At 42.0% G+C, this 18,269-nt stretch overlaps 1 protein-coding gene across 1 annotated transcript in view; it reads left to right on the top strand.

The window, feature by feature from the left end:
- Positions 1–18,269, top strand: part of KCNT2 (potassium sodium-activated channel subfamily T member 2) — a 337,774-nt gene that overhangs the window by 255,024 nt on the left and 64,481 nt on the right. Inside the window, exons 15-20 of the mRNA XM_084851494.1 lie at positions 7,031–7,139; positions 9,330–9,479; positions 13,119–13,348; positions 14,329–14,545; positions 15,403–15,508; positions 16,556–16,728. Coding sequence (XP_084707620.1) covers positions 7,031–7,139; positions 9,330–9,479; positions 13,119–13,348; positions 14,329–14,545; positions 15,403–15,508; positions 16,556–16,728 — 985 coding nt within the window. The remainder of the gene's footprint in view (positions 1–7,030; positions 7,140–9,329; positions 9,480–13,118; positions 13,349–14,328; positions 14,546–15,402; positions 15,509–16,555; positions 16,729–18,269) is intronic.

The following is an 18,269-nucleotide window of genomic DNA, read 5'->3' as shown; positions in this document are numbered from 1 at the left end:
GCCGGCGAGATCACATCACTCCAGTGCTGAAGGAGTTGCACTGGTTACCAGTTGTTTTCCGGGCCAAATTCAAGGTGTTGGTTTTGACCTTTAAAACCCTATATGGTTCCAGCCCAGCCTATCTTAAGGAGCGCCTCCAGCAGCACCAGACAGGCCGCTTAACAAGATCAGCCTCGGTTGGCCTTCTCTCTGTCCCATCAGCCAGGACAGCTAGACTGGTGGGGATGAGGGAGAGGGCCTTTTCTGTGGTGGCCCCCACTCTGTGGAACTCCCTCCCTAGGGAACTCCGTCATGCCCCCTCTTTAATGAGCTTCCGTCGTGCATTAAAAACGTTGTTGTTCAGGCAGGCATTTGGGGTGGGTTAGGGTATTTTAGGAAATGTTTTTATTGTAGAATTTTATTGTTTTAAACTGTTTTTATTGTATGTTGTACATCGCCCAGAGTGGCTGGGTGACCAGCCAGATGGGCGATTAATAAATTTAATAATAAACAAATAAATGCTGGTACGACACATCCAGTGTGTCATCCGGTAGCCTCCTCCCCTGCTCCACCATCCCATGGCTAGACAGCTGAAACCGACTGTCTAGCCACAGATGCAGGGCTGGAGAAGCATGGAGGGGTTTTAAAGGTCAAAACCAACACCTTGAATTTGGCCCGGAAAACAACTGGTAACCAGTGCAACTCCTTCAGCACCAGAGTGATGTGATCACGCCGGCAGTTGCCTTTAATCAGGTCAGCTGCCACATTCTGCACCAGCTGCAGCTTCCGAACCATCTTCAAGGGTAACCCCACGTAGAGCGCATTACAGTAGTCTAGACGGGAGGAGACCAAGGCATGTACTACCAATGGGAGCAGACAGTTAGGGAGGTAAGGGCACAGCTGCCATATCAGATGGAGATGGTACAGCGCTGTCCAGCTCACAGCTGATACCTGAGCCTCCATTGACAGCTGGGAGTCTAAAATGACCCCCAGGCTGTGGACCTGATCTTTTAAGGGTAGCTGTACCCCCATTCAACACCAGGTCAACATCCCCCAACCTCCTCTTGTCTCCCACCAAAAGTACCTTTGTCTTGTTAGGGTTCAGCTTAGCTTATTCCTCCCCATCCAGCCACTCACCATCTCCAGACATCTGGACAGTGATTCTACAGCCAACCTTGGTTTGGTGAAAATTTGAATGAGAGGTAGAGCTGCGTGTCATTTGCATATTGATGACACCGCACCCCAAACCTCCTGATGATAGCCCCCACTGGCTTCACATAGATGTTAAATAGCACTGGGGAGATGACGGAACCCTGTGGCACCCCACAAGTGAATAGCCACAGGTCCGAAACCTCCTCCCCTAGAGCTACCCTCTGGTACCTGCCAGAGAGGAAGGACCAGAGCCACCGTAATACAGTGTCTCCAATGCCCAACCCCTCCAGGCAGCCCAGGAGGATACCGTGGTCAATGGTATCAAAAGCCACTGAGAGGTCGAGGAGAACAAGGAAGGAGCATTCACCCATATCCAAAGCCCTCCTTATATCATCCACCAAGGCGACCAAGGCCGTTTCTGTCCCATGCCCAGGCCTGAAACCCAATTGAAATGGATCTAGATAATCGGCTTCTTCCAAGTGTGCCTTCAACTGCATCGCCACCACCTGCTCAATCACCTTGCCTAAAAATGGCAGATTCAAAACTGGGTGAAAGTTGTTCAAGACTTGGGGATCCAAGGAGGGCTTTTTAAAGAGTGGTCTTATCACTGCCTCCTTGATGGCTATGGCATCACTCCCTCCTCAAGAGAGGCGTTCACCACCTCTCTGATCCCCTCATCCAATCTCTCTCTGCAGCTTGTAATGAGACAAGATGGGTGGGGATCAAGTAAGCAGGTGGTCAGCTTTACAGATGAAAACACCTTGTCCACTTCATCAGGAGGAAGGAGCTGGAACCGATCCCACAAAACCAGTTTGCCACAGGCCACCTCTCGCTAGCTAACTGTATCCATGGTGCACAGAATAACTCTCCTGAAATATTGCCATAACAGTAAAAATCATATCAAATAGAGACATGTCACAGCACATACATGTCACATATAAAAGCTTAAGGTTATGTCACTGTTTTATACAATACATAAGAGGCAATAGAGGTTTCAAATAAGAACGTGTATGTGTATTGCAGGGGTGGGCAATTGAAGCCTCTGGATACCTTTCTGGGTGCCCACCAAGGTGCCCTGCCCCTCCTGCTTCTTAAAAGAGTTAACATATTTTCTTACTGGCAGTAGGGTGTTGTGGCTGAGACCCCACCTCTGTCTTGTACTCAGTCTTTTGGATAGGCTACTTAGTGTTGTGACTAGCCATGCCTCCCATGGTGGCCATTTTGTGGCGGTGTCCAGGACAGTTTTTCAAATTGCTAAATGTGCCCATGGGCCCAGAATGTTTGTCTATCTATTTACCTGGTTTCTGAATAATACCTCTAGAACAATCCAATAACTGTAGCAAAACCTATTCGAAATGGAGAGGTCTTTATCTATTTCTGCCTATGTACAGTTTTGAAATAAAATACTTTGTGGTATATGAATGAGAAAAAGAAATCTAACTCAGAAGCCCAACTGTGACTGGATTAGTGTTTTTTCTCTCAAACTGAGATGTGGATTAAGTTAGTGGAGATCAATACTAATGGTAATGTGAAAATGAGATAATCCTACTGACAAAAATCATACTTCTCAAAAAGCAATTTAGGGATAAAACTGGGAGATTGTTCTGAAGATAGATTATGAAAAATATAATAATAACCAAAACTATTACTAGTTATGCCAACAATTTTAAAACTCCTGTTTCTGGTGTTATAGAAAGGAAAGATTATACACATAGATTGTGCAAGCTGTAGAATGAGAAACTTGATGGCTGCATTTTAGAGGCAATATAATCTCTGTCCAAAAAATAATTAAGAAAGCATATTTGCATTTATTCAATTGGCTTCTGTGAGACAGGGCGTCACTGTCTTTAAGTAAGTTACACTGAAAAGCATCATGTCACTGGAACTGGAAGTAATCTTATTCCTTCATTGGACGCCAGGGTCAGTTTACATTGATGTAAGTATATACTTGAGGTGGTTTAACTACCTAGATCATAAATGAGAGAGAAATGAACACTGTTGGATTGGAGACTTGTTTAGGCTGTGATATGTGCTATCACAACCTAAAGGCAATTGCTACCAGTGCAATTACCTTCTCTGTGATAAGTTGCCACTGCCACCAATTTAACATTTAGAAGATTGTACCAGGTGATTAAAGGTGAGATTCGCTCTACCTCCCACATGCATTGAAAGAACATTTGAAGGGCTCAGGCTGCATAGCTTCACCTCCCCGCTATCAAAGCACACACAGGCCAGATGTTTGGTTTGGCAGCTGTATGAAGTGGCCCTACATGCATACTTACGTATGTATAAAGAGCTTCTCTGTGTAAAGTGGGATACTGGACCAATCAGGATACCCGCCTCCTCTTTGCAAGGAAGAATTCTAGACACATACATATGTATGCATGGAGAGCCCCTTCACACAGCCACTGAACACTTGGTTAACAGGAGACATGGCTTGCAAGAAGGGATGGGGCTATGAAGCATGATCCCTTGACCCCCTTGTGCATTGGGTGAATGTGTGAGAGGGATGGTCTGTTTCCCTTATGGTGCTATCATATTAAGAGTATTCTTGCTCATCAGTGGGGGCTGCTTGCAAAGGCAGAGAGCAGAAGAGTGCGGGGAGGTAGGGGGTGGAATGGGCTGAGAACACTGGACAGAAGGGGGAGCCAGCAAAGGCAAAAGAAGATGCCCCTAGTACATAGCAGACAGACCAGAGACAGGCTGCTGATGCAGTGAGAGTGCGAGGGATCATAGGATGTGGATTCTGCTGCAAAGGCAGCTGGGATATGTGCCAGAGCGAGCAGGAAGACTAGAGGGGAAGGAAGGGGAAACAAGCCACGGCAAGCCCAATCGTCTGTCATGTGCACGAACCACACACCATGGGTTGTTCATAAAACAACCCACAGTGCATAGGTTGTCAGCCACAATGGGTTGGCATCTCGTGCAAATGTGCCCATGATGTCATGAAACCATCACAGCGTAGGAAATTGCAAATGTTACAGCTGTGGGGTGGAGACACATCGCAGGGATATTGTAATAAGTATATTGGATCTAACTAGAAATTTTAAAACCACATTTCAGCTACCGGACTTAGTTTGGAGAATTATATTCATACAATACATGCCTAAAAGATCGCATGGCTTCTCATTTAAAAATCTATGGGTAGGATCCAACTGTTCCCCAGCTCTAGCACTAATGACATTGCACTAGTGTCAAGCAGTGCTTGTGCAACTTAATTAGCACTGGTTAGGGCAATAGGAATAAGTGGGTTTTTTTCCTGATTGCCGTAGACAATGCTAGCTACTTTGCACAAGCATTACTTTATGCTAGTGCAACGTCATTAGGGCTAGTGCTGGGGCACAGTTGACGTCTAGCCTACATGATGTTATCCATCCAAAGTTTAATTGTTCTGCCTTTGAAGTCAGTTTAATACATAAGTGTTTTATATAGTGTCATTCAAGAGCAAGCTTTCAGGTGGCGGGGTGGGGGGGGATCTTTTACTCCCCAATTTTTATGCCTAATGAGAAACAGATTGACTTCCATGCTCAGAAGTTTAAAGGGCCAAGTTAAAATCTCATCTATCCTTTTTTCCTCACAACTAATTTGGTAAAGTGCTTATTTTTATTAATTCAATATGACAATGGAACCAATGACCGAGGTAGTGGGCTCTCCCTCCCTGGAGGCATTCAAGATGAATCTGGACAGCCATCTGTCAGGGATGCTTTGACTTAGCTTCCTGCATTGAGCAGGGGCTTGGACTCGATGGCCTTGGAGGCCCCTTCCAACCCTACTATTCTATGATTCTATGATAACTTTCAGCTTTCTCCAGCCCTAAGATTGTGCCTTTAGTTATATATCTCAAGAAATGTACCTGCACCTTCCAGAGCAATGTGCACACAAAAAATAAGTGCCTGCTCCCTTTCAAGTTCCTGCTGAAAACTAAATTTCAACCATGGAGAAGACAACAAAAGGATGTGGTGAAGGCAGATTAAGGAACTGAGTAGGTGGTACATTACTCTCCTGCAAGGCTTCACCTAATACATCCAAATTACAGTCAATATTGTTGGAAGGGGTGTGGTCACATTGGCTCATACTTTCAGCTTTGGTGGGAATGTTGTACAGTGCAGGAATTTTGGAACATAGTTGCTGATTACTATCAGGGATTTCTTCATGTTAGACCATTGGTAGCTCCTAAAGCAATGTTGCTTCATCTATGCCTATGTTGAGGCACTTCAAACTTTTGATAAAGTTCCAACAAAATACAGTTGCCTTTTTTTTCTGATTACTGTGCACAAACACAGAAAATGGCATATACCTGCACAAACCCCTTTCATATGTTGTAGAACTTGCTCCTACTTAGATTTATAATTAGTGGATCCATTTCTTTCTTTAGTGATTGTGATTTATTATCATGCACATGCGTCTTTTTGTTGCCTTAATTTTGTTAACCTTGTTTCAAAATAAAATACAAATTCATGATAAAAAAGGAACACTGGTAATGACCAGACAAGGGAAGGGAGATGCAATGAATTGACCATGCCCAAATGCCTCCTTTTACAGGAATTTTCTCCACATGGGGGTTGATCCTGCGGTGTGAATGGACCATGTTTTTAATATGCGTGTGTGTGTGTATTCCAGAAATTAATTACTGCCATCACAATTTTTGAGATGTATTTATATAGAAAATATATGGTAATGATAGATATTAACTGAGTACTGGGTCTAAGTTTCTTTTTCCTAATTGTGCTTCCATACTTTTATAAGTTTGAGTAATATCCATTAACTAACCTGCAAGTAAAATGGTGCAATCCTTTACATGTCTACTCAGAAGTCAATCGCTTTGGGTTCAGTAGGTCTTACTCCCAACAAATGAGTATAGGATTGAAGTCTAAATGTTACATTTTTCAAACCTAGAAGGGGACTTCCAGACATCTGTTTTCTATAGCAATTGCAATGTGTGTGTTTTTGCTCTATGTATGCAACAGGCTGAGATGTGAATGAGATGGCTGAATCCTAAGGTGGGAGAATGAACTGTGTCACGGGCCACATTTGTCAATGCAATTAACATTAGAGCCTCCCAGTGAGGGAACACATGCATCACATTAAACAAACCTCTACATTTACTTCTTGCAAGTATCTCTTTGCTTGTTTTATTTTAAGAATGTATATGCCACCCTTCAGTATAAATGCACTAAATCCCATGTAACACTAATGGACATCTGCTAGTGCAACTGAACTTTGCCCCTCTCTCCTTCCCTCTCCATACCACCCCAAAAACTGCTCCAGAGTTTTTCTCAGCCCCCTGGAGCAGATTTTGAGAGTGTGTGAGGGGCTGCATGTGGGGGAGGGGGAATCACTCCACTTGTGCTTCTGTTGATGGAAGCAGTTCTATCAGTGGAATGACATGCTTGAAGTTGGATCCAACCCAAGATTTCAAGGGTGACTTTCAAGTTAAAATAATCCTATGCAAAAGCAACACTAAAAGAATACAAAAAGAGAGCAGTGGATAAAAGCAGCATGAAAACAATACAGCAAATATTTAAAGTCCTGGGGAATTTTTTTTAAAAGGTCTTTGCCTGGCACTGAAAAGTCATCGGAATAGTTGCCTGTTGAGCATCCCTGGCAAGAGCATTCCACAAATGGAGCACAACCACCAGTTGTCATCCTGTACAAAAAGCAAAGGGAAGGTGTAATAACAACATTGTGAAATACATCTATTTCTTGTCATTTAAAAAAAATTGTTACACATGAAACAGTGGAGAACCATTTTACCATATCTTGGTTCAACTTCGGCAAGACCTCTGGAGACCGCACAAAATTACCTCAGAGGCCCACTCTGGCCTGTGGGTTCCCAAGCAAACCACTCATGCCTTAAATAAAATTATTTTGTGTTGTTGTGTTTTTTTTTTTACTGCAGATCATGTTGTGTGTGAGGAGGAATTCAAATATGCAATGTTAGCGTTAAACTGTATTTGCCCAGCAACATCTACACTCATCACTTTGTTAGTTCATACCTCAAGAGGACAGTAAGTATAAACTCCTAATGGATGGAATGTGCATGTGGCAAGTGACTATCAATTACAGTTGCTTTCTTTGTTCCTGAGGAATAAAAACACCATATTCAGAAGAGTGACCACCTTCCTCCATATTTTGAACTGTGTCATTGCATTGTCATACTGGTAGAACAATCTGGGTTTTCAAGTGCATTACCTCTTCAGGGAGACTGGCTGATTTATTGACCCTATCTATCATTCCTGGGATTAAGGTTCTTATTAGTCCACCTGTTTATTACCTGGCTGCTTTGGGTATTGCTTTGTCCTGTGTGTTCCTCCCTGTCCTCTGAGTTCTAGAGATGCTGCTGTGAACCTCTTTCTTCAGAGGTGAGATGAATGGGGATGCAAAGCATAGCTTTTTCTGTGTTGGCACCCACTTCATGGAATGCTCCTCCTACAGAGGTCCACCATCCTTCACTACTTCATTTAAATCGATTATATTAGAATCATATCATTTCTCTAATTTATGTTGAACAGTTAAATATATTGAAAACTTCTTTGTAAATTAATTCTTATACTCAAAAGGGTTGGAAGACACATAATGGAGCCAGTCTCTTAATGGTGTTTAAGAGGCTGGAAGCAGGTTGTGGAATCACATATTCCTGAATCTTAGATAAAGGCAGGAGTGGAGATTTGCTCCAGGGAGGCAAATGTTTCTGGGGAGGAAACAACCCCAGAAACAATCTCAGAATCAAGCAAAATCACTTGTTTCCCGATTAGGAAAGCTCAGCAGAGCTTCCTTCTGCAAATTCAGCTGACCTGTCCCATTCCAGAAACGAGTGTTTCCCCTCATTTCTGATTGCTTTTTTAACTGCTATCCTCCCATTGTGCCAGCAATGGGTCCCACTGGAACATGGGCAGGCTTGGATACTGCCCCGTATTATCTTTATACAAGGTCTATTACCATTTCCCCACTTGAGTCTGTAAAAATAGGTGTGCAAGCTTGTTTGTTGTTTTTCTTTTTTTACTGATGGGTTTCCAGTGCTTTCCTGCATGACAGGAAAGAATATTAGCAGCTGCAGCTTTTCCCATCATAGAGATGCACTGATGGGGAAAATTGTGCCTGATAGGTTTCTAGTAGTCATGCAGCTTTCAAAGGCAAGGGAGCCTGGCAGAAGTAAGGTGGCAACCCTATGTGGAAGAATTCCTTTGACTCTATTTCTGCCTAAGAATTGTTTTAAGCCATGAAGTGTTGAGGTAAATGCTGTTATCTAATTAAGAAAACTAAAAAGTTATGAGGAAGTAGCTGTAAAATGCTGACATTTACCCACAGGGATGTTTAGCCTTTTGTATGGCAATTGAGTATCCCCCAAGGTGGACGAAACACACAACGCACAGAGGCAGGCAAATGTCAAGCTATTAACAGTGCCCATTTCCTTGGCACCTGCTAAGAGAAACAAAATGGAAAACAGCACTGCCTGCCAGCGGAGAACGATGAATGGAAAAAAAAGTAGCTTCATTAGCATTAATATGCTCAGTCAAGTGTATACAGAATTCTGAGCCCATGAAAATCCAGAAATTTCCTTTAATAAATGGATATTAATTAACATAAGATAGAAAAATGTTGTTTTGTCATTTTAAAAATTATTTATTAGTAGTATTAGTTTCTTACCACAGTCCCCCCCCCCCCATATAAAACAGACTGTTTTATATAGAGTATCACAAAATGACACATCACCCCCTTTGGACTGTCACAGTAGAAAAAATTTATCTTATTGAAAAATGTTATAAAGTAAAAAGGTAATGGAGCAGATGGGGAGAAAATAAAATGGTTTGTATCAGCAAGGAAACAATTCACCTCACTCCATGCATTATTGTGTATTCTGCAGAGGAACAGACCATGAGGGAGTTCATAGCACTGTTGCAGGTGGCAATCCAGTGGTGGCTAGTGACTCCACTCTGAAGGTGCTTTCCAAGGTGCTGAAACTCATCCCCAAAATGGTTTCAGCATCTAAGATAGCACCTTTAGAGTTCTGGTTGGTTGCAACTAACCCTGAATGGATTCACGGCCCCTCTGGAACTGGAGTTACCAGCCGCCACTAATCAATGCTATGTGATGATGAACAAGGATGGAGAAGAGGGCCCATTCATATCACACTTCCACCATCCATTTTCAAAGCAAAACACGGATTCCTTTCCCCCCCCCCCCTATTTGTGTTTCAGGGAAGGCCAACAATCACCAGAACAGTGGCAAAAAATGTACGGCAGATGCTCCGGTAATGAAGTGTATCACATCAACCTGGAGGAGAGTGTGTTTTTTGCTGAATATGAGGGAAAGAGTTTCACATATGCATCTTTCCATGCACACAAAAAGTATGTTTCTTACCTAACAATGGAAATTAATATGACTTCCTTTCAGAAACTCTTGCTTTGGTCCATTGGTAATGCATAGGGCTTCTTGATCTAGTATAAGAACCCTGCACTGTGCTTGATGTTCTGCCAAATTCCGTCTGGGTACAGACAACAGAACCAGCCTTGGGCATTTTAGAATCCGAAAATGGCACCCTTTCCCTAGATCAGATGCTAGAACTCTTGTACCTTACTTGCTGCATTTATAAAAAGATAAATAATGGTTCAGCCTGTCTGGAAACTTCAGCCTCTGATCTGGAAGCCCTGCCCCTATTCTTCCCAGATGTGTGAAGGCTGGCTGGATTACTCAGGGCCAAGCTAGATGTGACAACACTTTTCATTGGGAAAACGGTACCATGGCCCTAATCTCAATCCCCCCCCCATCTTGATTACCGTTGACCAGAGATCCAATGATTTGGCCCTCAGCAGAAAACACTCAGAGGTATGTGTCTGTTTCCTTTTCATTACATATTCTATAGCCATTCCCAAGCTCTGAAAAGCAATCTGACACCTAGTGAATGTTGCTGTTGAATTGTGCAGGCTGTTCTGATGGGACCTTCCTTTAGCTCTCCCCACTCCCCAGTCCTATTACCAAGCCATGTCACACACACCCACATCAGTCTCCTTAGTTTGTGCTCTGTCCACTGTGTAATCTCTGACCTCAGCTAGTGGCGGCTACTCATGCAAATAGGGAGGGTGGTGTATCTCATCACAAGCAAACAGAAGCAGCAAACCACAAAGCTGTGAAAGTGTTCAATATGATATACATGATATCGCTGGTGGTTTGTCGCATGCTCTGTATAACTGAGTATTCTTTCTCAGTAAGTTAGCCATTGGGAAGACTTGCCTAGTTACTTAAATCTCAAAGGCTGTTCCAAGAAAATCTTCCTTGGATGTCTTATTGAGCATCTTATAGAGCAAAGTGTGATAAAATTCTCCTCACCCTTTGACACAGGTTTTCTCAGAAATTATATGCCACCTTGATAGGATTTTACTTGGCAGCTGGTTGTATGCAGACATAGTTGAGTATGTTTTAGAACAGACAGTTTCTGTTAAATAAGACTCTCATTTGAGAAATTACTTGGCACAACAAAGAAAAGGCATAACTTCACACACACACACACACACACCCCCGTTATCTCCCTTGAGATGCCATTATAACACAGGAGCTGTGTTTGATCAGAATTTGGGGAAACTAATTTTGCACAACACAGGGCTCAGATGTATGTTTATTACATTGTGTGACACCTCCTGTATATTAAAGGCAGTATATAAGAGAACACTATTACACTGGCATCCTAAATTTTTCGAGGCCTAATTCAGGATGCTAGTTTTCACTTCCCAATGTCCTAAGTGTATTGGATCCTACATACTTGTATCCGGAACAACACTCTTTCACATTTCCATTTCGTTTTTGTTTCTCATTGTCCATAAGAAATATTTTCATGTTTCCTATACACTTTTTCTCTTTCTGGGGTTAAGGCTTCTTGTGTTTCGTATGTATGTATGTTTATTTTATCTTATTAATTCCTTTCTTTACACATTTGTACTTTTATATCCCTCAACAAGTGTGATCCCCTTTGCCCCCCAAAATGGATTTGGGGGCCTTAAATTGTAGTAGGAATGCTTCTTGCATTAACAACTAACCAGGTTGAAGAAAACAAAAAATGGCAGAAATTCACTATTTAATAAAAAGGAAAGAAAGGACAACAAGTCAATAATGATGAAAGAGGTACAAAATGATTACCTTGAAGCAGGACAGCATGAGAGTTTTGTGTAGACCAGTCCACAAAATCTGTATACTTCTTTTAATGAAGTAGAGGTGTTTGTGTTCCATTTCCAGCAGTTTTTGCTTTGTGCACAAATTGTGACACATCCTGGTATGCAGTATGGACTGCAACCTTTCTATGTTAGTAGCAATTTACCATGCCAAAACTGCAGCAGTTCACATGAACAACTGCTAGTGTAGAGCATCAAGAGACCACAGACCAGTAAGACATCTACTGGGCCAGTAAGAATTTTTGCTTGGTGGGGGAAGAGCAAGCCTCCTTTCCTCTCCAGCATGTGTGTAAGGTCAGGTATGATGTGAGTGATTCTCTTTCATCAAAACTAGAGTGGGAGAAGAATTGCATAAATTCGCATTCAAGAAGAATGTCATGCCTGCATCACCTGTCACATTTATCTGCACGCTGGAGGGAATGGGATCATGGCCACTTCCTCATCACATAAATACTCTTGCCAACCCTGTAAATGGGCTCAAACTATTTCATATGCCACAATCTGATTCTCAAGTGTCCTTAACAGGTCACTCTGTCAATGATAAGGAATTTTAGAGAAGGGTATCTGCTAGGGATGTAAGGACTATGTAAAATCCACTCTGTTTGTGTTTTGCGGATTGTCAGACACCTTTCATTCCGCCCACAGACAGATGTGAATATTTCTTTTAGGGATGTCAGAGAATTTCACCACGAATCTCAGGGAGGCCGAATGCCAGCACATTCGGCCCCCTGAAATTGGTGGCGAAATGGTCTGCCACCTCCCCACCCCCCCCGGGACGGGACTTATGTTGTGTGAATGTCCCTGGCGGTGGCGGCGGCTGCAGCGGCTGCGGCGGCCGGTCTTCTGACCGGCTGCTGCCGCCGCCATTTCCAGTAAAACAAAAAACAAAAAACGTGATAGGCTATGTAAACATTTACGTAGCCTATCACGGCTAGATTTTAAAAAAATACCGTGATAGGCTACGTAAACATTTACGTAGCCTATCATGTCTGACTGCAGAGACGCAAACGGCGGCGGCTATGGCCGCTGCCATTTGCAGTCCCGGTAGAACAGGATTCGTGGCGGGAGGGACGGGGCGCCTCCCCCCCGGCCAGAATTTCAGGGGGGAGGGATGGGCCGCCTCCCCCCGGCCAGAATTTGGGGGGGGGGATGGGGCGCCTCCCCCCTGGCCAGAATTTTGGGGGGAGGGACGGAGCGCCTCCCCCCAACCGCAAATCAACTTTCATCAAAGGTACTTTCGTACATCCCTAATTTTCAACTTGTGGAAAAATATGGAAATAATTATGTAAATATTTCCTTAAGTATTTATGTAAGTATTTACATAATTTACCCCAATACGTAACATGTAGTGTATTGTCTCCCATTCCATTCAACATTTCCTCAGCAGAAACGTGCGTATTTTTTTATGGATTTATATGCATAAATTTTGGGAAAGTAAAAATAAAATCATCCAAAAGTCCATGGACTCCGCATGGCCTGAGGGTGGCACTCGAGAGTAGGTTCCTCAGGTTGGATACTTAGAAATCCAAGCTCATTTTAATCTGTCTCAAATTTCTCCAGCATCCCTAGTGGTCACTGCATAATGACAAGGGATTTCTTCTTTTAGATGTTCTGCAAAGCAACTGTATTTTCTGGAAGCAACAGAAATGTTTTTGCTCTTGGGCTGAATTTTGTGAATGGGCATAAGCAACAAGACAGTTATTTTTGCTGTAATGTTTTTCCATATTACATATCTTGACTATAAATGAACATGTAATGTCTTGCATTTTGTTCAGTTTTTGCTAACCACATTTTATTTTTATTTTTTTTAATTTTAAAATCAAGGTTTGGTGTTTGTTTAATTGGTGTTAGGAGGGAAGACAACAAAAATATTTTGCTGAACCCAGGTCCTCGCTACATTATGAGCTCTTCAGACATATGTTTTTATATTAACATCACAAAAGAAGAAAATTCGGCTTTTAAGAAGCAAGAACAGCACCGGAAACATCATCCATCCAGATCATTTTATCATGGCCCTTCTCGGTTGCCAGTTCACAGCATTATTGCTAGTATGGGTAAGAGAAAGTATGAAGTGTTGATGCTGTATTAAGATACAGATAAAAATGCAACAAAATGAAGAGAAAAAAACAACACTGTAAGATATTAGTTAGAAACAGCATTTTGATACACTCTCAAATTAATTATACAGGTAGAAACCCCAAAAATTGTATTGTAAAAGCATTCAGTTCTTTTGTCATGTGTTGTTGCCATTATTTAAAAACTTAGGAACATAGGAAACTGCCTTATACTGACTCAGACCCATGATCCATCTAGCCCAGTATTGTCAACACTGACTGGCAGCAGGATTCTTTCCTTGCCCTACCTGGAGAAGCCGGGATCGAACCTGGGACCTTCTGCAAGCAAAGCATGCACTCTATCACACTGAGCTATGGCCCCTCCCACTTCTGTGAGCAATGTTATGAATACAAGCCTTGCTGCTAGTTTCAGGTTTCTTTTAGAAGCACCAAAGCCCTGTTGTGTGAGCAGTGGATCCCACAAGTGATACTACCCAGTTTTTTTAATTTTTAATTTATTTTACCCAAGTTTTTTTTTAATCTTAAAATTCCTTCCACGGCTTTTGACTCAGTTTTCTTCCTTTCATTTTTTTTATTGTTGTTCCTCACCCAACCCACAAATTTTCTGAACTGTGCAACTTATTTCTGTAGACTAAAGCAGGGTTGATTCAGTCTACGGGGAAATTTGCGTGAATTAGGAAATTTCTGCAAAATCGAACTGGGACGCTTTCACAAATTGAATGGGAGCAGATGTCCGGCAATTTGCAAACACTTTTGGCAGACACATGCTTGTGATCGCAGTTATGTTCAGGCTTCGAACAGGGCATGCTCACATGTTCTGCAAGCAAAACACTATTCTAATACATGCCTACCATCACATCTAGTTTCGTCCTTGGACTTCCCAGTCACATCAGATATGTTGGCCCTTTTTCCTCACTGTCAAACGCTCATCTTTCTTGGCTCTTCTCTTCTTTCCTCAGGTACTGTGGCTATAGATTTGCAAGATACAGGTTGCAGATCTCCTTGTGGGCCTACACTAACTCTTCCTTCAGAGGCAGGCAAAGCAGGCAGAAGGCCTAGCATAGCACCAGTTTTGGAGGTTGCTGACTCTTCAGCACTACAAACCTGCGATCTCTTAAGTGACCAGTCAGAAGATGAAACAACTCCCTCGGATGAAGATGTTTCAAATGGCCTAGAGTATGTTCAGTTCACATAACTAAGTTTATATGTTTAAAAAGGCATGGAACAGGAGAAGAGAAAAAATGTGTGTGTGATGGAGCTCATTAGAAGTAGAACTTCAGTATTTAGTATTTAGTATTTGGTATGTGAGATATATGCCAGTTTCCCTGAAAGTATTTACTTGGTGCTAAAGGGTTGAATGCAAGGAAAGTGTTGAGAAGAAATGGAAAAGAAATGAACAATATCCTACTTTTGAAATATAGCATATGATATATAATAAGTGAAATTGTGAAAGAAATGGGGAAAAATCTGAAAGCCCAATTGTACGAGCATACATTTATACAGTGGAACTTGTAGCACTCAATAGAAACTAGGTCACTACTGACCTGGAAGCATGATAAATATTAGCAAAAAGTACCCCACTTTTGGAGGAGTGTTTGCAAAACCAAAGGTACAATGTGAGCCACACAAATAACAGAAGGTTACAGCCAGCAGTTATTTGGAAAGTGTAAGCAAGGAGGGATGATGCATATAGAGAATTCAGATTTGAGCCAAGGGCAAAAGCTGAGTGTTTCTTTTGGAGAGTCCAGGGGAAAAGGGATTAGACAGGAGAGACTGAGAGCTAATGAGACCAAAGGGAGGGGATTGGGACCACAGAAGCTACATGCTCTTTTTGCATGTGTATGACAATGAAATATATACTTGCTATTAGTGGCACAAGAGGCACAGTTTAAGGAACGTACCACCTAGTAGCCCAATCCCCCAATCAAAGAAGGTATAAAACCGGGCGGCAGGGTATTTATACACAGTGGAGCCCATGGTGTGGAAATGTGTTACTCATAGTAATAACAACACTGGATTTTTCCTTGTTTTAGGTATCTGAAAGGTTATCCTCCCTACTCCCCATATATAGGAAGTTCTCCCACCTTCTGCCATTTGCTTCAAGAAAAAGTGCCATTTTGCTGTCTAAGGTTAGATAAGGTAAAATCACTGTTGTTTCACATAGACCAGGTCTGGGCACCTTTGTGGACCTCCAGTTGTTTTGGCGTAAAACTCCCAGCAGCCCTAATAAGCATTAGCAATGGTTGTAGGCCAAAACATCTAGAAGGCCACAAGTAGGGATGTCAGGGAAATATGCAACAGAATCAAATGACTTCATATTTCTATGAATCTGACCCATGGGTTCCACCACAGATTGGCTTTTCCTAAGTGTCATGGATCCTGCGGACTTGGGGACTTTTTTTTTTTTTTTTTTACTTTCTGGAATTTTATGCAAATTTAGTAAGAGAAAAATAAAAGAACAAAACACCAGCTGAAAATGTGCATTTCTCCCAAAGGCTAAAGCATGAAAATGTGCATGGGGGGATTTGCATGTTTTGAAGGGGATTTGTGCATGTTTGCAGGTGCACAATTGCACAGATGTGAATTTGCGCAAATTCGGGAAATTGGAATAAACCTGATTTGGTCAATGAGTGGACGACAGACCAAAAGGCACCTGACAATCTGCAAAACACAGACAGAACAGATTTTACAAAACGACGTCCCTAGCCACAAGTTGCCCACCCCTGATGTCGATATATGCAATGCTTCTGCTATTTATTTATTTGGTATATGTTAAATATTGTGGTATCATTTGCAGTTCAGCTGACTCAGATATATCGAAACATTGTGGCTTTGGCTGTATGTATATTAGGAAGATAGTCCTGCCACACCCTGTGATGTTTTTCTATCTGCTAATGTAGGGTTGCCATGGAATTTCACACAAGAGGGAATTCACCTCAAAATTTGGGCTTCACTTCAGCTTTATATGATTCTATTGTAGGCAATTCCACAATTGATTCTTTTAGAAAGGGCAGTCTATTTAAGGAAGTCAGAAGCTGAGTTCATTCATCTCTATGTTTGTGTATGGTAGCCAACCCTACAGGCAATCCTTAAAGTCAACAACTGACAGGTATTGTATTGAAGATACTGTCTTCTTGTAGTCTGTGAATGGAGTCCATTGTTCCTGTCTTTATTTACTGATTTTAGGGATGCCAGCATAACTACTATGAAGATGCCAAAGCCTATGGATTCAAAAACAAAATCATTATAGTTGCTGCAGAGACTGCCGGGAATGGCCTCTACAACTTTATTGTTCCTCTCAGGGCTTATTACAGACCAAAGAAAGAACTCAACCCAATAGTGTTACTACTGGATAATCCGTAAGTGGGTTTTTAAATGCTTATTCTTTCATTGTAGACATTGGTTCAGATTCAGAACATGGCATGTGTTATATGTTGTTTCTAATTAATTTATTAAATGTTTGGTTTTAAATCAGAAGTGTTATGGCACCAATGCCCTTGAATATCATCAACAGCATGGGCAATACAAGGTTTATTTTATACATCAAAGGCAAAGTTCAAATGATAAGGTGTAACCAGGGCTAGCCCTACCATTCGACAAAGTGAAGCAGTCATCTCTGACAGCTGATTTTGGGTCTCATGAAAATGAAGCCAGTTGGTAGTGATCTAATTTATTACAGCAACTTGACTGCTGAGAATGAGAGATAGCCTTGAATACTCTGCATGGTGGTGGGGTGGGGGTCATTTGTTGCTCTGCCTCAGGCAGCAGAATATATTTTCTTGGGCCAGCCTTGGGTATAACTGTCTTGAAAACATGGCCAAAATGAAGCTAATTTTGACATAGCTGTAGCATGAGATATAACTATCATCCATACATGTCAGCATGCCATTTGTATTGCTGGATAACATCAACCCTCATTAACAGTAGATCTTGGACCCATGATCTCTGGTAGACATCTTTCCCAGTCCTCCTATGTAAGAATCATGATGCATGAAATGTCTTTAAAATCATTGCTTTGTTCCACTTCAACTCTGCAAATTTCACCCTGCACTGGAATTTGGAATTTAGAACCATAGTGCCCTCTAGTGCTTGCATGCATTCTGTTTGCGGGGGGGGGGGAGTGGGTTATATTTTAAATACATCATTTTAAAAGCATCATTTTCCCCATATTGTCTTACATATGCTAGATAATATTTCCTGGCTGTGTCTCCTTTCTGCACCCTACTGAAGGGTGCTTCAATATAACTTCTGGGTATAATTGTCGTGATTACAGCCAAACAGAGATTACATGTGAGTGCTCTGAGCATGTATTTCACACACCCCTTCCCCAGCAACTAGTAGTGCAGGTAGGAACTTCCTCCACTTAAAATGATTGTCCCCCACCATCCACCACAGAGTTAGATATGCTTAAATCCCATTGATTTCAACAGGATTCATGTGCATGTCATTGCACCAAAGTTTCGCCATGTTATATTGGATGATATGAAAACTCTGCTGCGCTGTTTGGTCTACTACAGCTAAACCCAGTGTGGTGCTGACTTCCTGGGAAAGACCCACACAATCTGCCCCACCCACAGTGTTGCGTCATTCACATGCAGCCTCCAGTCATGCGGGATCACATCACAGAAAAGTGGCTCTCGCAGAGTGCGTGTGAACTTGCGAAGGGTATCCATACGTGGTTATCATTGACATGGTGTTTTGTGTATCACTGTGCTGTAAAGCTTCTGATTTAGATGTTTTTGTTAGAAGTACGGTTGTGTATACAATTATATTTATTTGATCACTTTGCCCGAATAAAACCACTGTTCTCAATGGTTATAAGAAGAGTAAACATCGTGAAGGAATAAATAAGCTATTCCTTATGTTATCATAAAGAATACATTTGTATTTCCAAGCTGTT

Source organism: Heloderma suspectum, chromosome 4, assembly GCF_057233095.1.
Source record: "Heloderma suspectum isolate Gila_16-S chromosome 4, 16-S_ref, whole genome shotgun sequence".
In the NCBI taxonomy this organism is placed as follows: domain Eukaryota; kingdom Metazoa; phylum Chordata; class Lepidosauria; order Squamata; family Helodermatidae; genus Heloderma; species Heloderma suspectum.
Note: the sequence above shows the minus strand (reverse complement) of the source record. Positions and strands in the feature narration are given on the sequence as shown.